At 36.2% G+C, this 26,802-nt stretch overlaps 1 protein-coding gene across 1 annotated transcript in view; it reads left to right on the top strand.

The window, feature by feature from the left end:
• Nucleotides 1-11,114, top strand: part of LOC118931993 (thyroxine-binding globulin) — a 30,569-nt gene extending 19,455 nt beyond the window's left edge. The window contains exon 5 of the mRNA XM_057495982.1: nucleotides 10,443-11,114. Coding sequence (XP_057351965.1) covers nucleotides 10,443-10,448 — 6 coding nt within the window. The 3' untranslated portion in view covers nucleotides 10,449-11,114. The remainder of the gene's footprint in view (nucleotides 1-10,442) is intronic.
• Nucleotides 11,115-26,802: the final 15,688 nt, after the last annotated feature.

Genomic DNA, 26,802 nt, shown 5'->3' with positions numbered 1-26,802 from the left:
CTTTTTTGACTTAAAAAACCTTTGATATGCTGCAATATGGATGAATCTTTAGAACATGATGCTATGTGAAATAAACCAGTTAGAAAAAGACAAATCCTGCACCATTCCACTTACATGATGTATCCAAAGCAGCCAAATTCTTAGAAAGAGAAAGTAGAATGCTGGTTACCAGATGCTGTAGTGAGAGGGAAAAGGGGACTTGTTCAATGGATATAGAGTTTCAGTTTTGAAAGGTGAAAAAGTTCTAGAGATCTGTTGCACAACAATAGGCAAATAGCTAATGCTACTGTACTGTACATTCAAGATGGTAAATTTTGTTATGTTTTTTAATCAAAATAAAAAGAGAAAAACAAAGTCAACTGAAAGTAAAAATAAAATAAAATCTAATAAATTAAAGAGAAAAAAAATTAATGTCAACTTTTGGTTTGAGTTGGGACATATAAAGAGCTTCGAAGTTATTATTCTCACACTTATAAAAAGAAGAAAGGTAGAGAAACTGAAAACTTTTCTTGTACTGTTCTTGGACTTATCAGAGACCTGAGTTAGGGCAAATGTCACCCTGAAATCTGTAGAGAGAGGAGAATCCAGAGTCACAGCCAAGTTCTTCCTTCCTGGAGCAGAAGCCTAGTAGGAAGACACAAATGGTAATTTTGACTATGGAATAACATGAGAGTGGGAAACTTCTGGGAGCAATAGTCTTAGGGGTGCCCTACACTTTTGATGGTTTTACCTTTCTCATGATCTACTTATCAAGGTGAAGAACCAAACACACACACAAGCAAAGAAACAAAACCCTGAATTTTGACTCTGGCAGGGAGAGAGGAAAAGTAACCATTATCAAGATCTACTCTCCAGTCAGCCTTTGCCAGAGTTTTATCCCACTTGATGGAAGAGAACTTTCCCTAGTTTAGCTCCCTCCACATTTCCTATCTTATGTAATGTGGAGAAAGCTGTAAATACTTGTAAAGGTCACAGTCCAGGAATTCAGACCCACTAAAATATTGATATTTAATCACAAGATTATAAAGCTCTTCTGTTCTCCAGCACCTAACCACCACACCCATTATAATAATAATGTATTATAGCTGAAGAAGCTGCAATAGACAGACTATACCTATAGAAGAGTTCTTAGGCAATCCCAAAGACAACAAAGGATATAAAAGCAAGGGAACTGGAGGAACTTGAAGCTTCTGACATCTACAAATACTATAAATATTAAACATAGCTAAACTCCTAATCAGATTAACATAAAAACTCATCTTAAGGGCCTATTTATCTCACTTGCTATTATCTGATACAGTGTCTCTGTCTTTCAATACGAAAAATTACAAATCATGCTAAAAAGCAAGAAAAGGCACAGTACAAAGAGACGGAGCACATCAGAAGGCTGGAAGGTCAGGGCGGGGGTAGGGAAGAACCAAGGAACAAGCACAATAAACAGAAAGTAGTTACAAATGTGATCGATAGTATTCTATATCAATAGTCACTATAAATGTTCATAGTATAAATGCACCAATTAAAATACATAAATGGTCAGAGTAGATAGAAAAATGGGATCTGACTAAATATTGCCTACAAGAAACCCACTTTAAATAAAAAGACTCAGGTTAAAAGTTAAGGGATGAAGGAAGATACACACTAATGAAAAGAAAGCTGAGATAGCTGTTAATTTCAGACAAAAGCAGACACTTTTGATTTTTTAAAGAAAGCAGATTGTTTTATTAAAAACAGACTTCAGAACAATGAAAATTATTAGGGATAAAGAGGCTCATTACATATGATAAAAGGGTCAATTGTCCAAGAAGACATAATCCCCGGTATATATGCATTTAACAGCAAAGCATCAAAAATATGATACGCAAAAAATGATAGAACTGAAAACAGACAAGTCCACTGTTATATTCAGAGGCCTGAAAACTATCCATCATTGATACATCAAGTGTGCAAAAAATCAGTAAGAATATAGTAGACTTGAATAGCACATACAACTTGATTAAATTGACATTAAAATAATACTCCCAACAACTGTAGAATACACATACTTCTCAAGCTCACATGGAGTATTTACTATGGTAGAACACATTCTGGGTCACAAAATACACCCTAACAAATTTAAAAACAGAAATCATACAAAGTGTGTTTTAATGATAAAGTGGAATTAAACTAGTAATCAAGACCAGCAAGAAAACTGCGAAACCCTCAAATACTTGGAGACTATACAACACACTTCTAAGTAAAACAGGGGTTGAAAAAGAAGTCTCAAGGGAACTTTTAAAATATTCTGAGCTAAATTAAAAATGAAAGTGCAAATTATCAAAATTTTGGTATGCTGCAGAAGCAGTGCTTATGGAGAATTTATAGCATTAAACTCATGTATTATAACAGAGCAAAGATCTAATATCAGTAAACTAAGCTTCCACCGTAGGAACCAAAAAGAAGAGCAGCTTAAGCCTAAGCAAGCAGAAAAAATAAATAATAGACATTGGAGCAGAAATTTAAAAAAAATGGAAAGAGGAAGCAAATAGAAAAAAATCAATGAAACCAAAAGCTGGTTCTTAGGAAAGAGGAATACATTTGATAAATGTCTATCAAGGCTAACCATAAAAAAGAAAAAAGACAAAAATAACCAATATGTGAAATGAAAGAGGTCATTACTACTAATCCCATGAACACTTAAAGATAATAAAAGAATACTAGGAACAACTCTATGCCTACAGATTTGAAAGCTTAGATGAAATGGGCCAATTCCCAGAAAAACACAAACTAAAAAGCTTGCACATGGAGAAATAGATCATCTTAATATGCCAATATCTATTGAAAAGACTGAAGAAATAATTAATGGCCTTCCAAAAAATAAATTACCAAGCCCAAATGGTTTCCCCTGGTGGATTCTACCAAACATTTAAGAGAGAAATGACACCAGTTTGCCACAATCTATCCCAGAAAATAGAAGCAGAAGGAATGTTTACTAAGTCATTCTATGATGCTAGTATTGCCCTAATACTAGAATGAGATAGAGACATTACAAGAAAGGAGAACTATAGACCAATATCTATCATGAACATAGATGCAAAAATCTTCAATAAAATAATAAGAAATCCAACACAACATTATATAAAAAGAATTATTGGCCACTGCCAATTGGGATTTATTACAGGTGTGCAAATTTGATTTAGCAATTAAACATTGATATACTCCACCACATCAACAGGCTAAAGAAGATAAATCATATGATTATATCAAATGATGAAGAAAAAGCTTTTGACAAAACCCAACTTCCATTCAAGATAAAAAATCTCAGCAAAATAGGAATAGAGAGGAATATCTTCAACTTCATAATGAACATCTACTAAAAACCTCTAGCTAACAGTATACTTAACAGTAAGAAACTGTACCCTTTTGCTCTAGTATTAGGAAGAAAGTGATGATATCCTGTCCCACCACTCCTATTCAACATCATACTGGAAGTCCTGGCTGGTGGAATAAAGCAAGAAAATGAAGTGAGAAATTCATACACTGGGAAGGAAGAAATAAAACATTCTTTTAAAAAATATTGTTTTTATAGAAAATTCTATGGAATTGACAAAAAAAGTTTCTGGAAATAATATTAGTATAGAAAGGTCATAAACTTCAAGGTTAATATACAAAAAAATCAATTGCTTTCCTAAATACCTGCAATGAACAATTGGGATCTGAAATTTCAAAGTATCATTTATAATAGCGCCAAATAAAATGAAATACTTAGGTATAAGTCTAAAAATATATGTGTAGGCTCTATGTGGAAAACTATAAAAAATATGTGTGAGTTCTATGTGGAAAACTACAAAACACTGATGAAAGAAACCAAAAAAAAAACAAAAACAGAAAATCCAAATAAACGGAGAGACATTCTGTGTTCATAGATTAGAGGACTTGATATTACCCAAGGTGGCATTCATCTCATCATGATCAATAAATTTGATGAAATTCCCATCAAAATCTCAGCAAGTTGTAGATATCAACAAAGTGATTCAAAATCTTATATGGAAATTCAAAATACCTAGAAGAGCCAGCAAAGAAGAATAGGAACAAATTTGGAAGACACAAACTACCCAATTTCAAGATATGCTATAAAGCTACAGTAAACAAGACCATATGGTACTGGCAAAATGATGGATGCATAGTTCAGTTGTGGGATTGATGGGGTTAATATATAATTCAAGTAAGGTAGAAATCAAATGTATAAGCACACATGACTTGATTGTTTTTCCCACACACTCTGTTGATGTGTAATCAAGGACTGAGTGATGAGGACCAAAGCAGTTCTCATGGCTCGGAGCCACCTCCACACAGTTTTAGTATCCTTGAGAAGCATCGCGTCCTTGGGCTAGACTCAAGGACGGATAATGATGTTTGAGTTCATTGTAAGTTCATTTATTCAGTAAATACGAGAAATGCCTTCTTGGCATTGCTTTTGAGCTGTTACGCCTTGAGCCCCCTGGCTGGTTCTTCCAGGTCTCCTGAAACTCATCGCATCTCCTCCCTTGTCTGTGGCTTAGAGGCAGGGAGGGGACCGACCCCAGTGGAAGGGAATTGAGAGACCAAAAATGGACCCACACAAACATAATCAACTGACCTTTGACAAAAAGCAAAGATAATTCTATGGAGCAAGGACAGTCTTTCAACAAATGGTGCTGTAACAACTGGAGGTCTACATGCAAAAATATGAAGTTACACACCAAACTTGCACCTTTCACAAGACTTGACTCAATGGATCATAGATCTACATCTAAATTTCAAAACTAGACTTCTGAAAGAAAATATTGGAAAAATCTAGGAGACCTTGAGTTTGGTGGCGAGTTGTTGTTAGAACTGACAACAAAATCCATGTAAAAATAAATTGATTATCTGGAATTTAATAATTTTAAAACTTCTGCTCTGCAAAAGGCACCATTAAGAGAATGAAAACACAAGCCACAGACTGGGAAAAATATTTGCACCATCATATCTGATAAAGGACTTAAATCCAATACAAAAAATGCTGAAAACACAAAATAAGGAAAGAAGCAACACAACTGAAAATGGGCAAAGATCTAAACAGATACCTTATCAAAGAAAATATACAGATGGCAAATAAGCATATGAAAAGATGCTCAACATCATATGGCATCAGGGAATTATAAATTAATGTAATGCCAATACAAACCTATTAGAATGGCTGCAACACTGACATCATCAAATGCTGACAAGGTGGTAGATAAGTTAAGTACACTCATCATTTATGGTATGCACACAAAATGGTACAGCCACTTTTCAAGGCATTTTGGCAATTTCCTACAAAGGTAAACAGTCTTATCATAGGACATAGCAATTGATCTTCAGTGTATTTATTTAACTGATTTGAAAACTTATGTCCACACAAAAACTTACATGTAAGTATTTATAGCCACTGTATTCAGAATTGCCCCAAACCAGAATCAACTAAGATGTCTTTACATAGGTGAATGAATAAACTGTGGTACAACCGTACAGTGGAATATAATTGAGTGATAAAAAAAGATAATGAAACTATGAAAAGACATGATTGAATTTTAAATGCATATCACTAGGTAAAAGAAGCCAGTCTAACAAGGCCACATAGTATTAGATCTCAAGTTATATGACATTCTGGAAAAGGCAAAACTATAGAAACAGTAAAAATATCAGTAATTATCAGGAGTTAAGGAGGAAGGGGAATTGAATAGATACAGTATAGATTTTTAAGGTAGTGAAACTATCTTGTATGATACTGTGATATTGGATATATAACATTCTCCATTTTTCAAAATCCATAGAAATTTACAGCACAAAAACTGAATCTTACAGTACACAAATTTAAAAATCATTTAGAAATTTGGAGGACCCCATGAAGGCATGCAGACCATGAAAAGAGAACCTAACTGTATTACAAATATATGAAACAACTTTACTTTAGAGTTTTGGTTGGGAAAGGGGCTGACCTAAGTAATTCTGGAAAAGACTGGAGTTTGTTTGATAAAAGGTGAAGTGAAATTCATATTAGCATTATACTGTAGGTGATAAATTTTTTTACCATGGGGGTATGGCTTAACAATTCTGAAACCACTATGCATGTACACTGGAATTGAACAAATAAGTAAATGGGTGGAGAATGGAGGTGAGGAACTAAATTTCTCATTGTTGGACAAAAAGTTAGAGATCAACAAGGAGAGGAGGCTAGAATGACCCTTATGTTAAAAGACCAAAATTGGACACATCATCATACACTCATGGTTAGCTCAATATTGATACAGATGTTACATATAGAAAGTTTTATAGATATGTGTACATACACTGGTTAGTGTACACACACGTTTCCTTGCTTTGTCAGCTGAGAGGATCTAGAAGCCATGACACTTCAGTAGCAATAAGTGCACTTAGTGCCCAAATCCTGGTTTCTATTACTAGTCTCTAAAAGAGGATCCAGAGCTTCTTGGAGCAATGGATGATTATAGAAATGGGATGGAAAATATACAAGTTGAGCCTTGAGCCTCTTGTAATGCCAAAAAGTAAAGAACTGCTCAAAATAAGCACAATGTTGGGAGTATGTTAATAATACATAGAAGCCAGATGAAAAATCTTTCAATGACCAATGCTGGAAAAATTTGAGCAACAGAATAAGTAAAGTAGCATTTAATTATAACTCAAAGCATAAAATTAATATCCATGAGTTCATACTGATATAAATAAATGATTTAATAAGTAAATACATAGTAGGAGAATAGACAGATAGCCTATGCAGTAGAATTCCAAATAATCTATGTAGATACTCTGCCCTCAAGAAAGTGGAGCATAAATCTCTGTCCTTAAGTGCAGGCTGCACATAGTGACTCCCTTCCAGAGAGTATTGGACGGAAAGAGGAAAAGAAGGGTAAGTTTACAATGGAGAAATCTGACGAAAGTTCCTTTATCCAGGTGTTCAAGGTCTACATTAACAGTGATGTAAGGTTGACTGTATGATCCTTGATATATGATAAAAATGGTGCTTAAACTCTGTTGTGTTCCTCACAAAGTTCATAACCTTAGTCTAATCATGGCATAAGAAAAATATCAATTGAGAGACAATCTAAATAAATAAATACCTGACCAGTACTCCTGAAAACTATGTCATCAAAAACAAGGAATCTGAGACACTGTCACAGCTAAGAGGAGCCAAAGAGACATGGTGAATAAACATACTGTGATATCCTGGGTGGGACTCTGGAAAAGAAAAAAGACATTAGGAAAAAACTGAGGAAATCTGAATAAATTATGAGTTTGTTAATAATGTTTCAATATTGTTTCAGTAAATGCAGTAAATGTACCATACTAATGTTAGATATTAATAATAGGAGAAATTGGGTGTGCATGTATGGAAACTATACTATCTTATTCATTTATCAATCCATTTATATTATCTTATCTATCTTATCTCTGTAAATCTAAATTATTATAAAACTAAAGTTTATTTTTAAAAATGAACTTTATTGAGGTATGACTTAATTGGATCAATTTAAAAGATATGAATAGACTTAAAATAAGGATTTTTTGAGGTCATTGTAGATTCATATGCAGTTGTAATAATACAGAGAAAATCCATGCCCCCTCTACCCAGATTCCCATAGGGATAATATCTTGCAAAATTATAACACAACATCACAACCAGAATATTAACACTGATATAGCTAAGGTACAGAATAACTCTATCACCACAAAGGTACCTAGGTGAGGGGAGGTAAAGGATGGAGAAGAATGCGGTTACAAAAGGGCAATGGGAATGATCTTGTGTTGATGGAACTGCTTTGTATCTTGACTGTGTCAATGTAAGTATTCTGGTTGGGATATTGCAAGATATCACAAGGTATTACCACTGGAGATAACATGGTAAAATGTACACAGGATCTCCCTATATTATTTCCTGCTGGTATTTTCAATCCACCTTAATCCTATTCTGTGTCTTCTTTCTTCTCATAGAATTTATCATAATCTGACATTCTATATAATTCATATATTTATTATACTTATTTTTTACTTTTGTGCCTAACAGAGTATAATTTTCATGAAAGCCTGAATATTTTTATATTTTGTTCCTGATATTTCCCAAGTGCCCATAACCAAGCCAGGCTATATTACGAGTTCAAAAATACTTGTTTAGTAAAGTAAAGTTTATAAACATATCACTGTGTTTCCTGATGGTATGCCCAGTCCTGAAGGGTGTTTCCCTCCAAGAGCTCAAGTCTGAACTGCATGGTGTCTCATATTCCTCTTGTCCTGTTGGCAATGAGTTAGCTCTTCTAATACTAACATAGCTCACCGTGGGTCTACCTATAGGCTGCTGTTCCTAGGGTCCCACCTTTCATGAGCATATTCTTGTGGATTCCTAAGAGTGGTTTCTTAGATGGTCTGCATCTTGAACTAAACCTCTGCTTTTAGTCAGCATTAGCTGCCAAGCACTCTGCCTCTCAAACTTTGTTTGCTACCTATTTGAGAAGAAAATATGGGCGTCTTTAAACCTTGACTCCCAAAGTTTTCAATAAGCCTCAAATTAATGCACACTTTCTGCTTTCTCAAAATTTATAGCTTCCTCTTTAAGACAACCAAAGAAGCTGTATACTTGTCCAACTCATGCTCTGGGATCAACTTCCTCAAGTTATAGGGCTACAGATACATCATGTGCTGGAGCTAGGGTACCCTGCCATTGGGATTCTATCTTCCAATATACGAACCCTGCGACAGCTGTACTCTTACTCAGCATCCTACTGTACAAGAAAACATGTCTATTATTCACTGCTTCCAATTCTTTTCCTAAGATTTTGTCTTGAATCAACTCCAATCGGATTTTTATCACTGTAAGTCCATTGAAAACATTCTAGTCAATATTGCTTAGGACCTCTTAAGTTACTAAATCCAATGGCTAATTCCCAGTTTTTGTCTTACTTGACCTATTTGTATTTGACATAATTGCGCACTACACCCTCCTGGAAATAATTTTTTGTCTTGACTATTGGGACACTACACATTCACCAGCATCTAGAAGAGAGCATTGCAAATATTAGGTATTCAAGAAAAGTTGGTGAATTTCAAATCATGCTCTGCCTAGACTGCTTTCAAGGCTGTTTTTACCTGGACATGTGTCACACCCTGAATTCATCCATTCTCACCATTGTTGTCTTGCCGCCGCTGCACAGACTTGGGTGATTGCTATTGCTGACTGACCCTCTTCACCTAGTTGCTGCTCCTGCCACTTGGGGAAACTTCTCCAATGCTCACTTCATGGATGTCCTGTCTGTTCACATGCCACTGGTCATTTATTTATGGAATGTCAGCACTCCAGAGCACAACTCAAGAGTTTGCCTGAGTCATTATCTGCAACGTGATAGTATACTTTCAATATAATTATTTGTTATAATCACTTCTTGGGCTTAAGATTCTTGGAACCATAAGGAAATCCCTTTTTAGCACATCTTTGTGTTGATTTAGAAAAGCTTATTGTAAATATGCAAGGAACTCTTGTGCTATATAATTTAGTTCTATGCTCACAGCTATTTCTTCTCCAAGGACACAAAGGTGCTTCTTGGGTGTGGGGTCAAGGTGGGTTCAGTTGTCTTGGACTGACTATGCCTTAATGTTGTTAGAATGCCATAAACTGTACCAATATTTATTGTTCTTTAACTTCAATCACTATTGCACGGTTGACTCATGCTGTCAGACTCTACATTCTTCCATGTTGAATTCACTTGCAGTGCCCTGCAGTCTCTTCTCTCATGCCTTCCTCATTCAGTTTTTCAGATGTGCATCTATGCAGAGCATGTAAACCTTTAGTGTACAAAGTAAAATTCTTTGCTAGGAGGTGAATTGCAGCTAATAAAGGCCTTTGTGAAGGATGACATTACTGAGGTCTAGTCAACACAGACTCAGTCTTCTCCATGTATCTGTCAGATGTGTCTAGGAAGATATCTATATGGCAAAGTGAAAGAAGGTCTAATTTCATGGAGTAAGGGTGTTTTTATCTCAGGAAGTTTGTGTCCCGCAGTATCAAAGAAAAATGAACCTTTGAGTATCTCCTCAGCTCTATTTTGGGAAACATCATTGGGAAAAAGGCACCATACGCTTGAATCTGGAGCCTCTCTGGGAAAGCAGTGCTCTGGCACAATCAATAGGGTCTGAGGCCTGCCTGCATTCCTGGCCTCTAGTTCTCCATTTGAAAAACACTTTATCCTTATGATAGTTGGGATTAGGATCTGCTGCCAGGGACTAAGAAACTCAAAATGGCAGTTTTGAATACTTGAGAAATGTATTTTTCTCATGTAAAAGTCTGGAGTTTCACACTTCAGAGGTGGTATGGCAGCTCTAATCAATGCAATCCTTGAGAACTTAAGCTCCTCTAGCTCACTCTCCACCTTGCTGATCGTGGCTCTCATCCTTAGGTCTGAAGCATCAGCTGCATTCCAGGCAACAGGACAGAGGAAAGGATGAAGAAAAAGGCACAAAGTACAAACTTCAGCACTTTTAGAAAGAAGGTTGTTGGAAGTGATCACATGACAATTCTGCTTTCATCTCACTGGCCAGAACTTAATCACATATCATAAGTGGGGAGGCTCAGAAATTTATTCTTTATTATGGGAAGCTACATTTCCAGCTAAAAATACTGATACTTGGCTGGCTGATTGAATCTAAGAGCCATACCAAGCTTGAAAAGAATGGGTATTAGGATCTGTCTGCCACAAATCTGCTCAGTTAGGCTCCCTTTCAGTTACAAATATGTGTAGCACACTTAGTATTTATAGGTATGCGTGTGTGTGTGTGTGTGTGTGTGTGTGTGTGTGTGTGTATTGTAGTGGTAGTCTTTATAGGAAAGGTGACACGAAATGTGACAGTGGTTAAAAATATGGACTTGGTTCTGATTAATTTTGCTGTGAATCTAAAGTTACTCTAAAAAATAAAGCATATTAAAAAAAACAAGAACTTGAGTCAGCAGACCTCAGATAAACACTGATTTTTCCACGTGCAAGCTCTATCTATACTTTGTACAAGTTATTTCACCTCTCTGAACCTCAGTTTACCATCTGTGAAGCAGAAATAACACCAACTCTTCAGATTACTGCAATTTTAATCAATTATATATATAAATTGTTTAAGCATAGTATTCAATACAAAGTTCAATAAATAGAAGCTTCTATTATTATTTTGTTATTTAGATACACATATAATTATTCACACAAAAACTTACCCATATATCTACATGGGAGCTGTTAAAACAATAGTAATAGTTTCAAAATTGTTGTAGTATTGTATATCAATTTTCAAAGAGATGGTGTGGGTTTCTGGAATGGCCCTAAAGTCAGGAGAGCTGACAACCTTGGGAAATTCACTTACTATTTTCCCTCCCTCCCTCCCTCCCTTCCTTCTCTCTGTCTCTCCCACTCTCTCTGTCTTTGTATTGTGGTATTAAGGATCATGAAAGATAATAGGAATGCAGGTATAGAGTACTTACTTCCTTAGCATCCTTGGCCTCTATACATTACATGTTAGTAGTATCCACCTCACTCATTTGTGAAAATGAAAATGGTCTCTAAATATTGCCAAATGTCACCTAGGGGGTAAAATTGCCCCCAGTCGAGAAACACTACTCTAGGCAATAAGATATTTTTAAAAAATGAATGATAGAGTTATCAATTTATAATGTGAACCACTTACAAAAATCGTACTAAATATGACATAAACTTAGGGCATTTTTCCTTTCTAGTCTCCTGGTGTGTAAAGTTATGTCCTCCAGTAATCACAGATGTATAGTGGAATGCCAAAGGAAATGCCGGAAGTTGGAATTGTCTTTTTCTTTCTTTCTTTTTTACTTTTTAATCCCATGACTATTTTATAACTGAACATGTGTACCTTTTTATCCTCTTCACCTATTTCACCCATCCCTCAGTTCCCCTCTCCTATGGCAGCCACTAGTTTGTTCTCTGTGTTTATGAGTCTATTTCTTTTTCTTTGTTCATTTGTTTTATTTCTTAGATTCAAAACATAAGTGAAATCATATGGTATTTCTTTCTCTGTCTTATTTCACTTAGCATAATACCCTCTAGGTCATCTGTGTTATTGCAAATGGCAACATTTCATTCTTTCTTATGAATGAGTAATATTCCATTGTGTATATATACCACATCTTCTTTATCCATTCATCTATTGATGAACACAGGTTGCTTCCATATCTTGGCTATTTTAAATAATTCTGAAATAAACATAAGAGTGCATATGTCTTTTCAAGTTAGTGATATTTGTTTTTTGGGTAAAATCCCAAATGTAGAATTCCTGGGTTCAGGAAGCTGGAATTATAATTAAAAAAGGCAATATTCTGTAATACTGAAATTGTTATATGTTCTGCAAAATTCCAATTGTTTTAAATAATCTTGTATGAACTGAAATAATGAAACTGAATGTCATTTATGTGTCACATCCCTAGGCCTTCTTTTTGTAAAAAATTACTGAAGTATAGTCGACATATAATATATTAGTTTCAGGTGTACAACATAACAATTCGACACTTACACACATCACAAAATGCTCACCACTAGTGTAGTTGCCATCTGTCGCCATACAAGTTATTACAAACTTTCAGTTATAAAATAAATAAGTAATGGGGATGAAAAGTATAGCATAGGGAATACAGCCCATAGGCCTTGTAAGTGACCTCATCTCGCCTTTCAACATCTTAGCTTCTGAATACTCATTTTAAGCAAGGGAGGAAATTTTGGGAGGAAGATACTCCTGAATTTTTGTCATTATTCTTGGGGAACTCCCAAGAACATCATTATATCTATTTTCATAAAATAATTGAATTTATGCCTTACGTTTCTCATACTTGAGCCTATAGCCCCACTTAGTGGCTAGTATGGTTCATAGGAAAAGCAAATTTAAGAGCAGTTTTCCTAAATCTAGTAGGAAAACAGATGCTATTTCTATTTTCTGATTTTGTTAAAACGCTTTCTTCATCAAGTGCAGCAGAACTATAATCCAAATACCAAACAGTTGTAGTTTCATCTCAGGGAAAAATCATATTCCCCCTTGATAGATATTACTTACATTAGAGGCCTAAGCTCAGGTGTTCAGGTGAGGGGATTGTTGTCTTTCTCACGCTAAGCAGCAATTAGACCAAAGTAGAGGAGTCAAGGGCAAAGAACAGCTAGTAATAGGATACAGAAGCTTTGCAGTGAGGATGGTGATGGTGACACCAAGACACGCCATGCAGAGTTTATAAAAACATATTTTGAGGGGAGAGGGCTTTATTATTTTATAATTAAAGTAATACATGCACATTAGAAACAATTCGGAAAATTATGAAGAATAAGGTAGTATACAGGCGTACCTCTATGTAGATACTTACTTTTTATATTTTGGAGTGTGTAAGGGTGTGTGTGTGTGTATGTGCAAGCTCCACAGCTCCATGTTTTTCTCTCCGAGATCAATAGATAAAATTACACTGAAGATTCATTTTAATTACAATTAAGGAACACAATATTCATTATTTATTTGATGACTTTTTTATAGTTGAAAAATAGTAAGTGAGGATAACCAAATATTCTAAGAGTACACAGGGATAAAAAATGAAAAATAGGTATTTCACCCACTCAAACACCATTTTTTTTCCTCAGATGCAATATTTGTTAGTGTTATTTTGTAATACAATAGACAATATAAATATTATAATTTTTAAATTATACTATGTACATATTTGCCCCTTGCATTGTCCCTTTAATGAATCTGAGAGATTTTTACATACGGCCCACATAGATATGTTCTGTTTTTGTTAATGGCGTATTTTCTGCTGTATGGATTTACCATACTTTATCGACTGGAGATTCAGTGGTTTTCTCCCTAGAACAGTGCTTTATTATAACCAATCTTGAAACAAACATCTTTGTACAGATACTTATGTGCATGTGTGAGTACATCTCTAGTTTATATTTCTAGAAGTAAAAATGCTGGATCAAAGGGAATGTATGTGCTGAAAGCTACTGTCAAATTGCCTTGCAAAGAGATTGCAACAATAGCGCATACAAGTGGCATAGTATCAAAATCTTTAAACTTTGCTATCTTACAGATAAAAAATGATATTTTGGTTTTCTTTGGGTAAATTCCCAGAAGAAGAATTGTTGGGTCCTATGGTAAGTGTATATTTAGCTCTTTGATGTAGTGATGGGGTAACTACACTTACTGCGGTGAGCATTTAGCAATGTATAGAATTATCAAACCACTATGTTGTACACCTGAAACCAATAAAACATTGTGCATCAACTACATTCGAATATATATAAATAAATAAATATGATTAGTTCAACCAAAAAAGGTGGATTGTGGGAATTGGAGGAGCTGATGCATTTAATTGCAAAATTACGTAAGTTCAACATAAAAAAGTGGTATCTTGGTTCTCATTTCTATTTCTTTCATTGTAAGTGGGTCAAACATATTTTTAGTAAGTTTTAAGTTATTCATATTTCTTTTGATGATCATATTATTCATGTCTTTAGCCTATTTTTAACCTATTGGGTTTGTCTTAGTTTGGCTTCTTCTGAAAGTAGAACTTGATATAAGGACTTGGGTTCAGATAGTTTATTTGAGAGATGATCTCAGAAAGCAGGAGTTGGAGAGCTGGTAGAGTGAGACAGAAAGGGAAAAGTGTGGGATTAATGGGCTTAATATATAAATCAAGTAATATAGAAATCAAATGTATGAAGATATGTGACTTGATTGTCTCTCCTACAACCTCTGATGTTTGGTCAAGGACAGAGTGATTAAAGCCATAAAAAGTTCCTACAGCTCGAGACTGTCCTCACATGGTTTCCGTGTCCTTGAGGAGTGTCCCGCCCTTGGGCTGGACTCAAGGATAGATAATGATCATGTGCTGAATCCCCTACTCAGATTTCTTCAGATGTTCATTTACTCAATAAATATGAGGAGTGCCTTCTTGGCATCGCTCTTGAGCTGTTACGCCTTGAGTCCCCTGGCTGGTCCGTTCAGGCCTTCGGTATCTCATCGCTTCACCTCCTTAATCTGAGGGTCGGAGACAGGGAGGAGGCCAACAGAAAAGAAGGCAATAAAAGGATGCATGATGCATTGGTTAGGTCACTTAAAGTCTTAGGGACAAGGTGGAGCAGACTCACTTTTCCCTGACTCTTCCCATGAGGTACAACTATAAACTGAATTTGTAATGCACGTGGCAACCAAGGGCGAACTCTGAAAGGTGGTAAGAGGAAGGCAAAGTGGTTTGGGACTCCCAGGACTAGAGAAACAACGCAGTGGTAAGGTTTCTTTTTTAAGTTTTTCTAACCCCCAACTGAGTAACAAGGTAGCCCAGATAGGCTCATTTTTCCCCCAGATCTAATGAGAGCTCCTATGACAACACCAGACAAGCCTAACCCCCACCAGAAAAAGAGATTTATTGGGAGCCTCATGAGGAATAAGTAGTCAAGGGAGGCACTCTCCTTCCCCACTGGACTGGATACCCCAGTCCCACACAGGTAGATACTGGGGCAACTTTGGCAACACCTGCAAGAGGGGCTCCATCACAACAGTCAGCTCATCCTAGAAATCTTTGTCTCCATTGGCATAAGACTCCCCTTCCCCACCCGGAGATACTAGGGCATTAGTAGAGGAATTCCTACAACAATAAGTGCCAAGCCAGAGAAGTACTCACCATCATCCACAGACAGAGGAAAACATGCCAGAACAAACCACTGCCAGAGAAGCCTCTTTGGCTCAATAGCCTGAGACTCCCCTCCCCCACTTAGCAACACCAGGCACCCAGGCCTAGGGAAACATCTTCTGCCACACTGGCAACTACCTGTGGGAGCTTCAGCAGCACCAAATAAACCAGGCAGACAAAATGATACTGCAAAGCCTCTGAAAATAATAAAGTGTCTTTGTAACCACAGACCGCAAAAGTAGACAAGGACCTGGGTGCTAAAGCTAGGCAGGGTGCCTGCCTGCTCAGATAAAAAATGTAAATGGGAGTATTTAACATAATCAATAAAATATGGAGGAAACAACATAAATCTGTCTTACCAACAACTTGGGAAATTAAAACTTGAATAAGAAAAGATAATCAACAGATAGTAAGTCAAATGTTGGAATCACCTGGACAATAGCACCATAGTAGCAAAAGACATCTTTTGTATTTGTCTCCCTCTGCATAACTTTGGCATCCATCTGTGAGCAAAGTTGCCTCTGTGGGTGTGGTGGGATTCAGCACCAAACGCCAAGGGACCTGGGAGGATTCTCATCCACTTGTGCATTAATAGGCAAACAGACCTTCACACTGGTTGCAGTGAGCCGGCTCCAGTCCCTCTTGGCTGTGGTCTGGGAGCACATGGAGAACACTGACTTGGGAAGATAGCTATGTATAAGAGCCTTTGTGGAAGTTAAGATTTCCAGAGGAGAAATTCCCTCACTCCCTTGGAGCAAAACAAAAAGAAAAACAAAGACAAAACATTAACAGTGAGTTTGGACACAGTGCAATAGGTAAGAGAAAAAACTTGACTTTTCTAGTATCACTCTTACAAGGCAGCACAGCTTAGGGTTAAATGAATCTGACCATGATTTCTCTCACGGGAGAAAGGGAGAATGGGTGGGTGAACACCTGGTTTCCCCAGCTTTGTGGAACACTGACAGAGACTCATTTCTCTCTCAGGGCATCCAGAGTATTAACTTGGGAGCTCTATCACTGGGGCGGGGGTGGGTAGGAGCAGATCTGGGGAGCAGCGTATGAGTGATTCCTCCAGCGAATTAAAGGGATACAGCTCCTGCTGACTGCATTCTGGACTTCATCAGCCCACGCACTTCAGGGAAAATCTCACCTGCAGATCTCCCTGACTGGCCCACAGGCACTCCCAGGGCACTGCATACTCAATCCAAACCTTCCCCAACTCTGCGGCTGGCTCCCTGCCAGTGGCAATGAGAGCAAGATTTGGAAGACTAGGGAACATGAACAGAAAGCAGGCCAGGGTCTGTAGGCAAGGGAGAAAGTATAAAATTGAGCTGTACTGCCACCTTCAAGAAAACAAGAGAGGCTATCAGCAGTTGGCCTGCTGAGTTGTATGAAGAACCCACGAGAAAAAGTTGTCTCAGTGCCAAAACATTGTTGATACGTTAAATAAAAAAAGACTGGGTAGAACTGCCATTGTATTAAACAATGTAAAGGTCATTGACGACTTTGACAAGAGCTCATTTCTCCCTGAGAAGAGCTCTTTAGCTCTTTCCATGGAATGGTAGGGATGAAAGTCTGATTAGAATTAATATAAAACTGAGTTGGGAAAGAATTGCAGAAAATCTGTTCGATACATGGGTGGACAAGATGATCAGAAACATTGTTTTTATTTTCTCAGTCAAGTAGGAATGCAGATCATTAGGTGAGGATGAAAATGAAGGAAGAAATTTTAGAGGATTAAAGACAGAAGACAAAATATGAATTTTTCATCTTCTTAGGTGTGAGTAGGAAGAGTGAGCAGACTAAGAAAATGTATAAGTTACTGGGTGGCAACTGGCAGCCTACTGGTGGTTTTCAGTTATGAATTAATAATGAGACCAGTGAAGCACAGTTGTGTATTTTCAGTAGCCACAATTAGCTGCCCTGACATGTGTGTGGAGAAGATGAAGAGTTCAATTCAAGGAAACTGGTGATTTTGCCAAGTGAAAGAAAGGAAATGGAGTTAAGGGTCCATGCAAAGGATTGATTATGTTGACACACCATAAAATCTTAGCTGAGTAAGTAAGGGACTGAGAAAGTTTCTGGGTAAGGGTAAAGGGAAGTCAAAAGGTGTTAAGATCAATGGATTGTGGGTCCATATGAGGTCAAAGAAATTTTGAAGTCCAGTGATAGAGGAAGTCAACTGGAAATACAAAGGTGGTGGTCTGAGAGCGGGATAACTGAAACGGAGCTTATGACAAAGTATAGTTAATGGTAATGATATGGACTAGTGAGTATTACTGTGGGAATTGGTGGCTGAGATAATGTCAAGTTTATTGGGATAGGAAGGTATGGATAACAGGTGGAAGGATAATGACAGAATCATTTAAGTAGATAATTAACTTTATCAAGAATTAGAAGCAGAGCTGGATGAAATGAGAGCCAGCCAGTATTAAAGTTTTTAAGGAATGAGGAGGAATGATGTCAGGGTCTATACATGACTGTAACAAGGATGATTAAAGGGTAGTGTAGTCTGATACCAAGAGATTCAAAGGTAGAGGCTATCAAGAGAAATAGAGGGGCAGTGATTTAGATGGGACAGTTGTCTGGAAGGAGCAAAAGGACACCCAGGAGAGAATCAGGGTGCTTAGGACGGGATTCTTACAGGTCAATTAGAAATGACTAGGAGTTTCTGGACTTCATCATCATAGTAATAATAGTGCCTCATTTTTTAAAAGTTTTCATTTCTTGATTACCTTAAAGTAGATTTTTTTTTCATATGTAGGGGACTGAATAACTAATTGTCTTCTTAATTTGTTCTCACTGAGTTTCTTCTCTCCAAGTTTATGGAAGATTCCTTTGTCTTGGGCAGATACAGATTGTCTCAAAATCTTTTCTTGGATTTTCTTAAAACCTAAATTCTTTGATACAACTATGTTATGTTATTCTCACAAAGGGAAGGGAAAGAGTTAGTTACATTTTATATAGGATGAGGTGGGACCAGAAGTACAAAAGCTTAGAGGGAGAAAGAAGTTCATTTGGAAGAGGAAACATTATGAGGAACTGTGGTTACTAAAGCGGGAGGGACCCATGTCCACCCAGCACCCAAGGAGGGAGTGTCACCACAGTGGACATGACTCTAGGTATCTGGAATTCTTGTTTTGACAACGATTTCCATAGCCACACATGACACAGAAGTGTCAGGGTCACTGTAAGAGATTAGGTGAGCAAGAAGCGTATCAATGTTGAATAGCATAGATTGTAGACCAGTGGGGTAACCCATGAATTTTCTGATCTTTGTACAATGGTAATAGATGAGTGAAGGTCTAAATGACAATTAAGATTAAGTTTCCTCTCAAAGTGGTGGGATAAGAGTCGGAGTTCAAAAAATGATTTTTTGTTTGTTTTGGTTTGGTTTTTGCACACTCAGGTTTGTGAAGTAAAATTCATGCTTTTTACAGTCAAATGAAGTGCCTATTTTCCCAGCCTATCACATAATATTAATTTTACTTATAGAGATTTTCAGTTTTGTTTTGCTTTGAACTTCCTTATATTCATTTCTATCTTGACTTGTGAGATGCAACTTTGCAGTATTGTACACTTGCTTGTAGACTTTTGGAAAGATGGTCCCGTTTGGCATGAATTTTAATGGCTACCTGTCCACCTGCTAGTCACACACAATCTTTAAGCTACTAAAAAACTACATTCAGGGACTGCCTGGAACTTGATTCATCTGTTTACAGGAATGTAATTTAAAGTTTGTGGATCAAAATATATATCAACAATCTTTGATGATCCCTTAAATTTGTCTCAGGATGGTACAACATATGGTCAATTTAGTGAAAAATAATCACTTTCAAACCAAATATTTGTACAAAATAGCCAGTTGAGTGGCTTCCTTTGGGACTGTTTTTATGTTATTAAACAATCTGTCATTACTCACGAACCTTGGGTAATTACTAAAGGAGCATAGAAGTTCCTTATGTGTTGCTTTTAAAAGGAAACAAAACTTAAAAACACACCATTATAATTTTAATTTTATTTTTACCTGTCCTTTGTTTTATTTCAGGTTAGTAGGTAAAATCATTTGAAATTATCCAGAATAGGTCATTACCTTTTGGTCACTAGAACACAGATAGTACTTTAATGAAACAAATGGATTTGTGATTTTTAATTTTAAGCTGTTTTAAATTAAATAGCACTAATGACAAGGCAATAAAGGCCCATTTCTTCCTTTCAACTAAGGTTTTCATTGAGCCTTTGCTTTATGTTAAGCACAAAACGAGGCAGTGTGATGTGTTGTGGTAAAGCTGTAAGAAAAAGTTAATCCTAAACCTGATTTTGTATTCATTTATGAAGTAGGCTGTGGGCTAGGTTCTGAAAATATAAAGCTGTATAGAATCAATTTTATTCCTTCAGGAACTATTCTTTTTGAATCAATTGACGTGGTTATGAACAACATAGAAAGTGACATGTGACAATGTTTTCTGAAACGTGTCTGGCTTTAATTCATTAGCTGCCTCTATTCAATTTTTGAAGTTAAAGAGTAGCCACGCTCAATGGTTTTATTATCTTCAGGAACCTGAGTATCCTTAAGTGAGGGCTAATGGCCCTATAAATAAGAAGTGCTATTACATTGGATATCACAGTGTTGGAAAAAGATTCAGTTAATAGACTTGCAGTATTGGGAGTCTGTAAACCCACTGGTCCCTTGTCCCTTTGAGAGTGATAATGTTACTAATAGCAATTTCCTCTCATGACCTACCCTGTCCCCATGCTTTGGTAAAGGGTCTCTAGGATAATGCCCTCTCTCTCAACCTTGAGGCATCACTCTGCCCGATCTAATTCCAATCTGTGGTGATATTTTTTAACTTTGGCTCATAACACTGTCCCTTAAGGCAGCTGAAGTCTGGGGCCTGTGTATCAAACTGAATGAGTCAGTTTGATTGTAATGAAGCACTTTGAATTTAGCCTGGACAAGCCTGTTGCATCCAGGTAACACAACTCCTGAATGCCTGGCTACAACTGACAAATTAGCACCACACCCAGCTGGCCCTAATGGGAAAGTCTGATAAACATCTCTCCAGAATGTTCTGAGACAATAGGATAGTCATGGGACCATGCGTCTAATGCTTCTGTGACCTGCTGAGAGAAGTGCTATTCCTTTTCTTCAATTCCTCCCAAATGAAGGCCTCACCTTCCTTCACAACCTGCTCTGTTTATTCCATTTTCCACCATCAACCGGCACTAACCCCTTTCTTGAATGCTAAGAAATGATACATCTTTAGTCCTCCTTTGGATAAGCCTCCTCCTCTTTCTTCACTGGACTTCAAGATACTGGGGTGGGATCAGAAGGAAGTCAGCATTTAAACTTTCTTGGCTTATACCCATACCGTGTGAGTCTGTGTGTCTGTGTAAAGTCCCACAAATTTAGGGGAAAATTAACCAGTTTCAAACTCCAGCATTGTACCCAGAAATATTCTAATCAGATCGATATACCCCTCCTTAGCTGGAATTCCTAATGGAACAACAAATAGGCAGAACTCCTAACACCTTTCAATCAGGGCATCAACTACATACCTTAAAGAAATGGGTATTTCCTGAATGAGTCCTAATTCTAACATCAGACAAGTAGATCTCAAATAATGACATCAACCAATAATTTTAAAATATTTATTTTTAGAGGTTGAACAATAGTTCATTGCAGACTTTCTGATGAAACAATCAGGAGTCTCAAAGATTACTTCAGTAATTTTTAAAGTTAGAGCACAGATTGAGTACAAATTGATTTAAACAGGCACATTTTTTTTGAGAGGGCATCTCTCGTATTTATTGATCAAATGGTTGTTAACAACAATAAAATTCTATATAGGGGACTCAATGCACAATCATTAATCAACCCCAAGCCTAATTCTCAACAGTCTCCAATCTTCTGAAGCACAACGAACAAGTTCTTACATGGTGAACAAATTCTTACACAGTGAATAAGTTCTTACATGGTGAACAAATTCTTACATAGTGAATAAGTTCTTACATGGTGAACAGTGCTAGGGCAGTCATCACAGAAACTTTCAGTTTTGATCATGCATTATAAACTAAAAACAATTAGGTCAAATATGATTATTTGTTTGATTTTTATACTTGATTTATATGTGAATCCCACATTTCTCCCTTATTACTATTATTATTATTACTTTTAATAAAATGCTGAAGTGGTAGGTAGATGCAAGATAAAGCTAGAAAACATAGTTTAGTGCTGTAAGAGGGCAAATGTAGATGATCAGGTGTGTGCCTGTAGACTAAGTATTAATCCAAGCTAGACAAGGGCAACAAAACATCCACGGATGCAGAAGATTTCTCTCAAAACGGGGGGGGGGGTGAGGTTCTAAGCCTCACCTCTGTTGATCCCCAGTTTCTCACCTGATGGCCCCCTTGCGACTGTGCCTAAACAGGCACATTTTTTAAAAGAATTGAAGAGTACTTAAAAGACCCCATTGAATACATGTGGCATTATTCCCAGTTTTATGTATACTGTATCAATTAAATGAGTCCTGGCAGAAAACAGTTGGTGATTAATTTATCTAGAAACTGGTAGAACTGAAAATGTTAAAATTCATGCATTCTAATGGTGTGTGTTCATGTGCGATTTCTGCTTTGCTTATTTTACCATCTTAATGCTGATTCTTTCTTACTGTTTCCACTGAGGATCTTCAACAGACCTACTCACTCAGAGCTTTTCTTGTCAGCCTTTTTCATACCTTGTTTTCTAGTTTTCAAATATTTCCAACAATGTGTTTTATTTTGGAAAAGGGCTTTGGTGAAAAAACTAAAGTACACTGACGTCAAACTGTACTCTATCCCAAAGCTACTCACAACCTGCCAGAACTTCATGCTTCAAATCACCAGGCTAGGGAAATTGGCTAGTCAGGAGTCCTCCTCTACACTTCAGTGACAGGCCAGGTGCTGCTGCTACAAGGTGATGTGTAGAGAAAATATCTTTTGTCTATTACTGTGCACTAACTGAAATTTAATTGGCTGTTCACTTTTTTCTTTCAGCTAGAAAAGTGTGTAAAAATTCCATATGGAATGACATCTAAATCCAAAATATTCATTACCTCCAAACCACTTTAAATATTTTTAGTTCTTTCAGTCCTTTAGCTACCCAACACTTCAATCTCCCTTCTTAATATGGGCCCAGCTTCCCTTCTTCAATAACACCTTACCCTTTCAAGCTCAGTTACACATTGGCAATGTCTCTTGCTTGTTTACTTTGGAACATCCCTATAGATTCAGTTCACTACTATCTATATTTACTAGAACAACAGCCACAGGGCACAATGGGAGTTGGCTTCCTAAAATAGTTTACTGTCTTACTGCCTTAAAAATATGATTTTAAGATAAAACTTATTTTGAACCTTAACTCTGAGTAAATATTATGAAGAAAAAAATGAATTATTAAAAGACTTGCTTCTACTACACTATTAAGTGAGAAATTTTTCTGAAATTGAAACATAGCAAACTCCATTTGCTCAGCAATGAGGTACTTGCACAGAGTTCCCCATGGCCTTTTTGGTGTACAACTTTATAATAATGAAGACTACTTCTAAGGAAATAATTTGACATAAAAAGTTTGTTTTCTCTTTAAACTACTACATTTAAAAAGTCATTTGAGTTGTAAACTCTCAGGATAAGCCAGCTTTAGGATCACATTATTTTGTCACAGTAAAAGAAATGTGAATCACATTTACTTCTTCAGTTCATGGATTCAGGTTCTCCTAAGTTCTCATTATTGAGCTACTACACTCTTGATATGTTGTTAGGAAAATTCAAATCGCCATTCCTGGCACCAGGGTGCTAAGAAATACTGTGCTATCATGAAATCACACATAATCAGCTGCTTTTTTATTCTGGTTAACCAGGTAGTTTGAAAACTATTATCCTACCAGCACTGTCTTCAGATTTTTAGAAGCAGAGCTAGAGGATTATACTGAGGTATACTTTGTGGTAGTTCTGTTGCTTCTCTGTTGCCCCAGAACTAACCATGGTATTGAGGATGAATTTGCAGAAATTAGGCTTTTCACCAGGTAACAGTTACCACTGGTGACCAAACACCACCTATCCATGGCGTCTATAATACACTGGGGCGGTGGACTAGCATGATGTTCACTACTCTAAATTTGTAGACTTGGGTATTTGATGAAAGTTGCATTTTTTTCAAAATCTTTTCCTTTTTTTTTTTTTTTTTTACCTATACAGTTAAGTCTCTATAAGTGGACTTAACACTTTTACATTCTGATTTTACAGAAATAGAAACATGAAAATCACAAGTATTAACAGCCAAAGGATTTTTGTTGTTACATTTTGTTGTTTTTGCTTAATAACTGGAGGAAAAAATTTTATATAGTTTAATCTGGGATTGAGAAAATATTTAATGCCATCTGATGGTCACATTGCTGGCCAGATAAGAATTTTGATAAGTCAACTAATCTGTCCTTAAGAGTAGACTCTGACACCTATTTTAAAGTATTTAAAAAAACAAAAAATGAAAAAACTCATTCTACAGTACATGTGTATAGGAGTTCAGTCCTGTATTTAGGCTGGCAAGTATATTATTTGGTGGTTTTTAAAAACAGCTATTGCACATCTTTGGGGGTTCTGAGGAAAATCAAGCATCTGAGGCTTTTTTATTTCTTCTTCTCAGGAGAAAACCAGCTTAACATGGAATGAAAATAACAAAACTGGTCTCTGACTGTGAGCTTAACTGTCGTGGAGCAGTGAGGAAATGGGTGGCCTTTTCCCCTTTATCACTGTAGTTTTTTCCAAGCATGCAGGTGGTTCAGCCTTAGTCTAGTTTATAGCATAGATTATTATTTTCATTCCATAATCTAACCTTTGGTTCTTTATATGAGTGCGAATTCACATGTGATTTGTTGTTATTTTTATTTTTTCTGAAAAGCTTCATTCAGGGAAAATTCTTTTGAAAGCTTCTTGGAATCTAACTCATTGCGGGTTTCTTTACTCCATGTTGTAAAATCTGAATATAGATACTGTCCAAACTGTCCAAAGAGTAACATTTCAATTCACAGTGACAAAAGTTACGAAGTTTGTGCAAAAGACGTTGTACACCATTGGAGTACATAGAGCTTGCTATAGTTAATTTTATATATAAAGGTGCATTTATCATTAAAACTATTGTGTGCTACATTAAAAGTAAAGAATATGATTTAATTTTTCCCTAACAATAAAACTGAATGCTCATTTAATCTCAGAAAGTTTAAGATGCAAATTGTGTGCTTATGAAGTTTGTAAATGTTGTAATAAATCATTGGAACCTTTTAAACACCATAATTGCTCTGGAGCTCTTCAAGTTTTCCAAGGGTCATAAAATAAACCCGGCTGTGGCGATTGCGCAGGGTAGAGGTAAAGAACAGCTTTAAAAAGACAGAAAGAGAAACCATCAGTAAGCATTCAATAAACTGTAGCCTGATATTTGATAGATATAATTTCAATGAATACTCATCAATCAATTAAAAATCTGGACACACTGTTTTTCAGAACAGGGTTTTCTCAAATGAAAGAATAAGAGTTTTAATTAATATGGAGTCTAAATTATGTAATAAAAAAATAAACTTTTACCATGTTCTATATAGTTGTTCTTCATATAGTTTAAGTAAAATTAGGCTTTTGTTGGTGGCATTCATTTGCTGAACTTCTTCACTGGCTTTGGTTAACAAATCCTCTTTGCTTTTTAAAAATATTTAATCTACTTCTACTCAAGTTGGCTTTCCCTTTTCTTTTAGTATAAAGAAGTGATTGGATTATTTGGTATCATTCATCATTGTTGCTAGTGTTTAAGTGATCACTGAAATTTTCTACTTGGTGCAGTTTTCTATTTCAGTATAATGGACTGACATCAGTAGATTGATATGAGTTAAACCAACTGGCTTAAAGAGGAACATGTTGTGTAAGTAGTGTCTGTGTCACAAAGAAATTTAGAACAGAACATGAACATAAATCGGGAACAGAGGCCTCTTGTTAGGACTAATGCTTTTAGCATCCACAGTAGATACTTAGGAGGCTTTGTGACATAATGATGATGATGATGATAACACTAGCTATCCTCAACTTAACACATGTATGTGCCAGGCCATCTGTGCCATTATTAATTTTCAGAATTGTTCCTGGAGCCATTATTAATATTCTCATTTTGGAGATGAAGGAACTAAGGCTCAGAAAAATTAATCAAACTTCCAGGTTCTTACACCTAGTTAGGTGTTAGAGACAGAACTGCATCTTACGTCTTCCTGACCTCAAACACAGGTTCTTGCCAATTTATCCCTTTATATTACAAACGTGTACCTTTCCTTGATGCACAGTGCTTTACTCTGGGTGTTCTGTTATTAATTTGGATCCTCTGCAGTCCCTTCTAAATGTGAATGTTTCCTACTCCTATTAAGATAATTACTTCATGTTATTATTTCTCCTAATATGTAGGGGCTTTAGTGATTTTATACAATGCATTTTTTCATCTAAACTATCTGAATTAGTTGTTAAAATTGATCACATTATGCATATAATCGCTAAAATTTGATTTTATTTTTCTTTCCTGTAAAATGGACATAATAATAGCCACTTCTAAGGATAAAATATGATAGCTTTTGAAGTATTTAGCACAAACTCTACCACATAATTAGGTGTGCAGCAGATATACTTTTTCCTTCTATTATTGGATTATGTTGGAACTATAAAAGGTAGATGTACTCAACAGTGTTGTTTCAAAATACCATATTAATATGAACATGAAAAGAAATATGCATCAAATAATGGATTTTGTAGCAGACAAAATAGTGGCTAAATTTTGCTTAGGATATAATTAGAATTTTTACCTTTCTGAAAACGGCTTATTTTTTAAATCAAACTTCATTTGCCAAATCAATATTTCTACTGCAAAATGCAAAATTGTTTTTAGCAATAGTATGCCAATTTGGGAAATACACCATAAGTACATTTATTGCCCAAAGGAAAAGGATATACATTTCCTTAATTTTCATTGCTTGCTTAGTTTTTTTTTTGCTCTAACTGGGGGATGTAAGCTATACCTTGTC

This window comes from Manis pentadactyla, chromosome X (genome assembly GCF_030020395.1).
Source record: "Manis pentadactyla isolate mManPen7 chromosome X, mManPen7.hap1, whole genome shotgun sequence".
NCBI classification, from domain to species: domain Eukaryota; kingdom Metazoa; phylum Chordata; class Mammalia; order Pholidota; family Manidae; genus Manis; species Manis pentadactyla.
The sequence above is the reverse complement of the archived record's forward strand: the minus strand, read 5'-3'. Positions and strand labels throughout refer to the sequence as shown.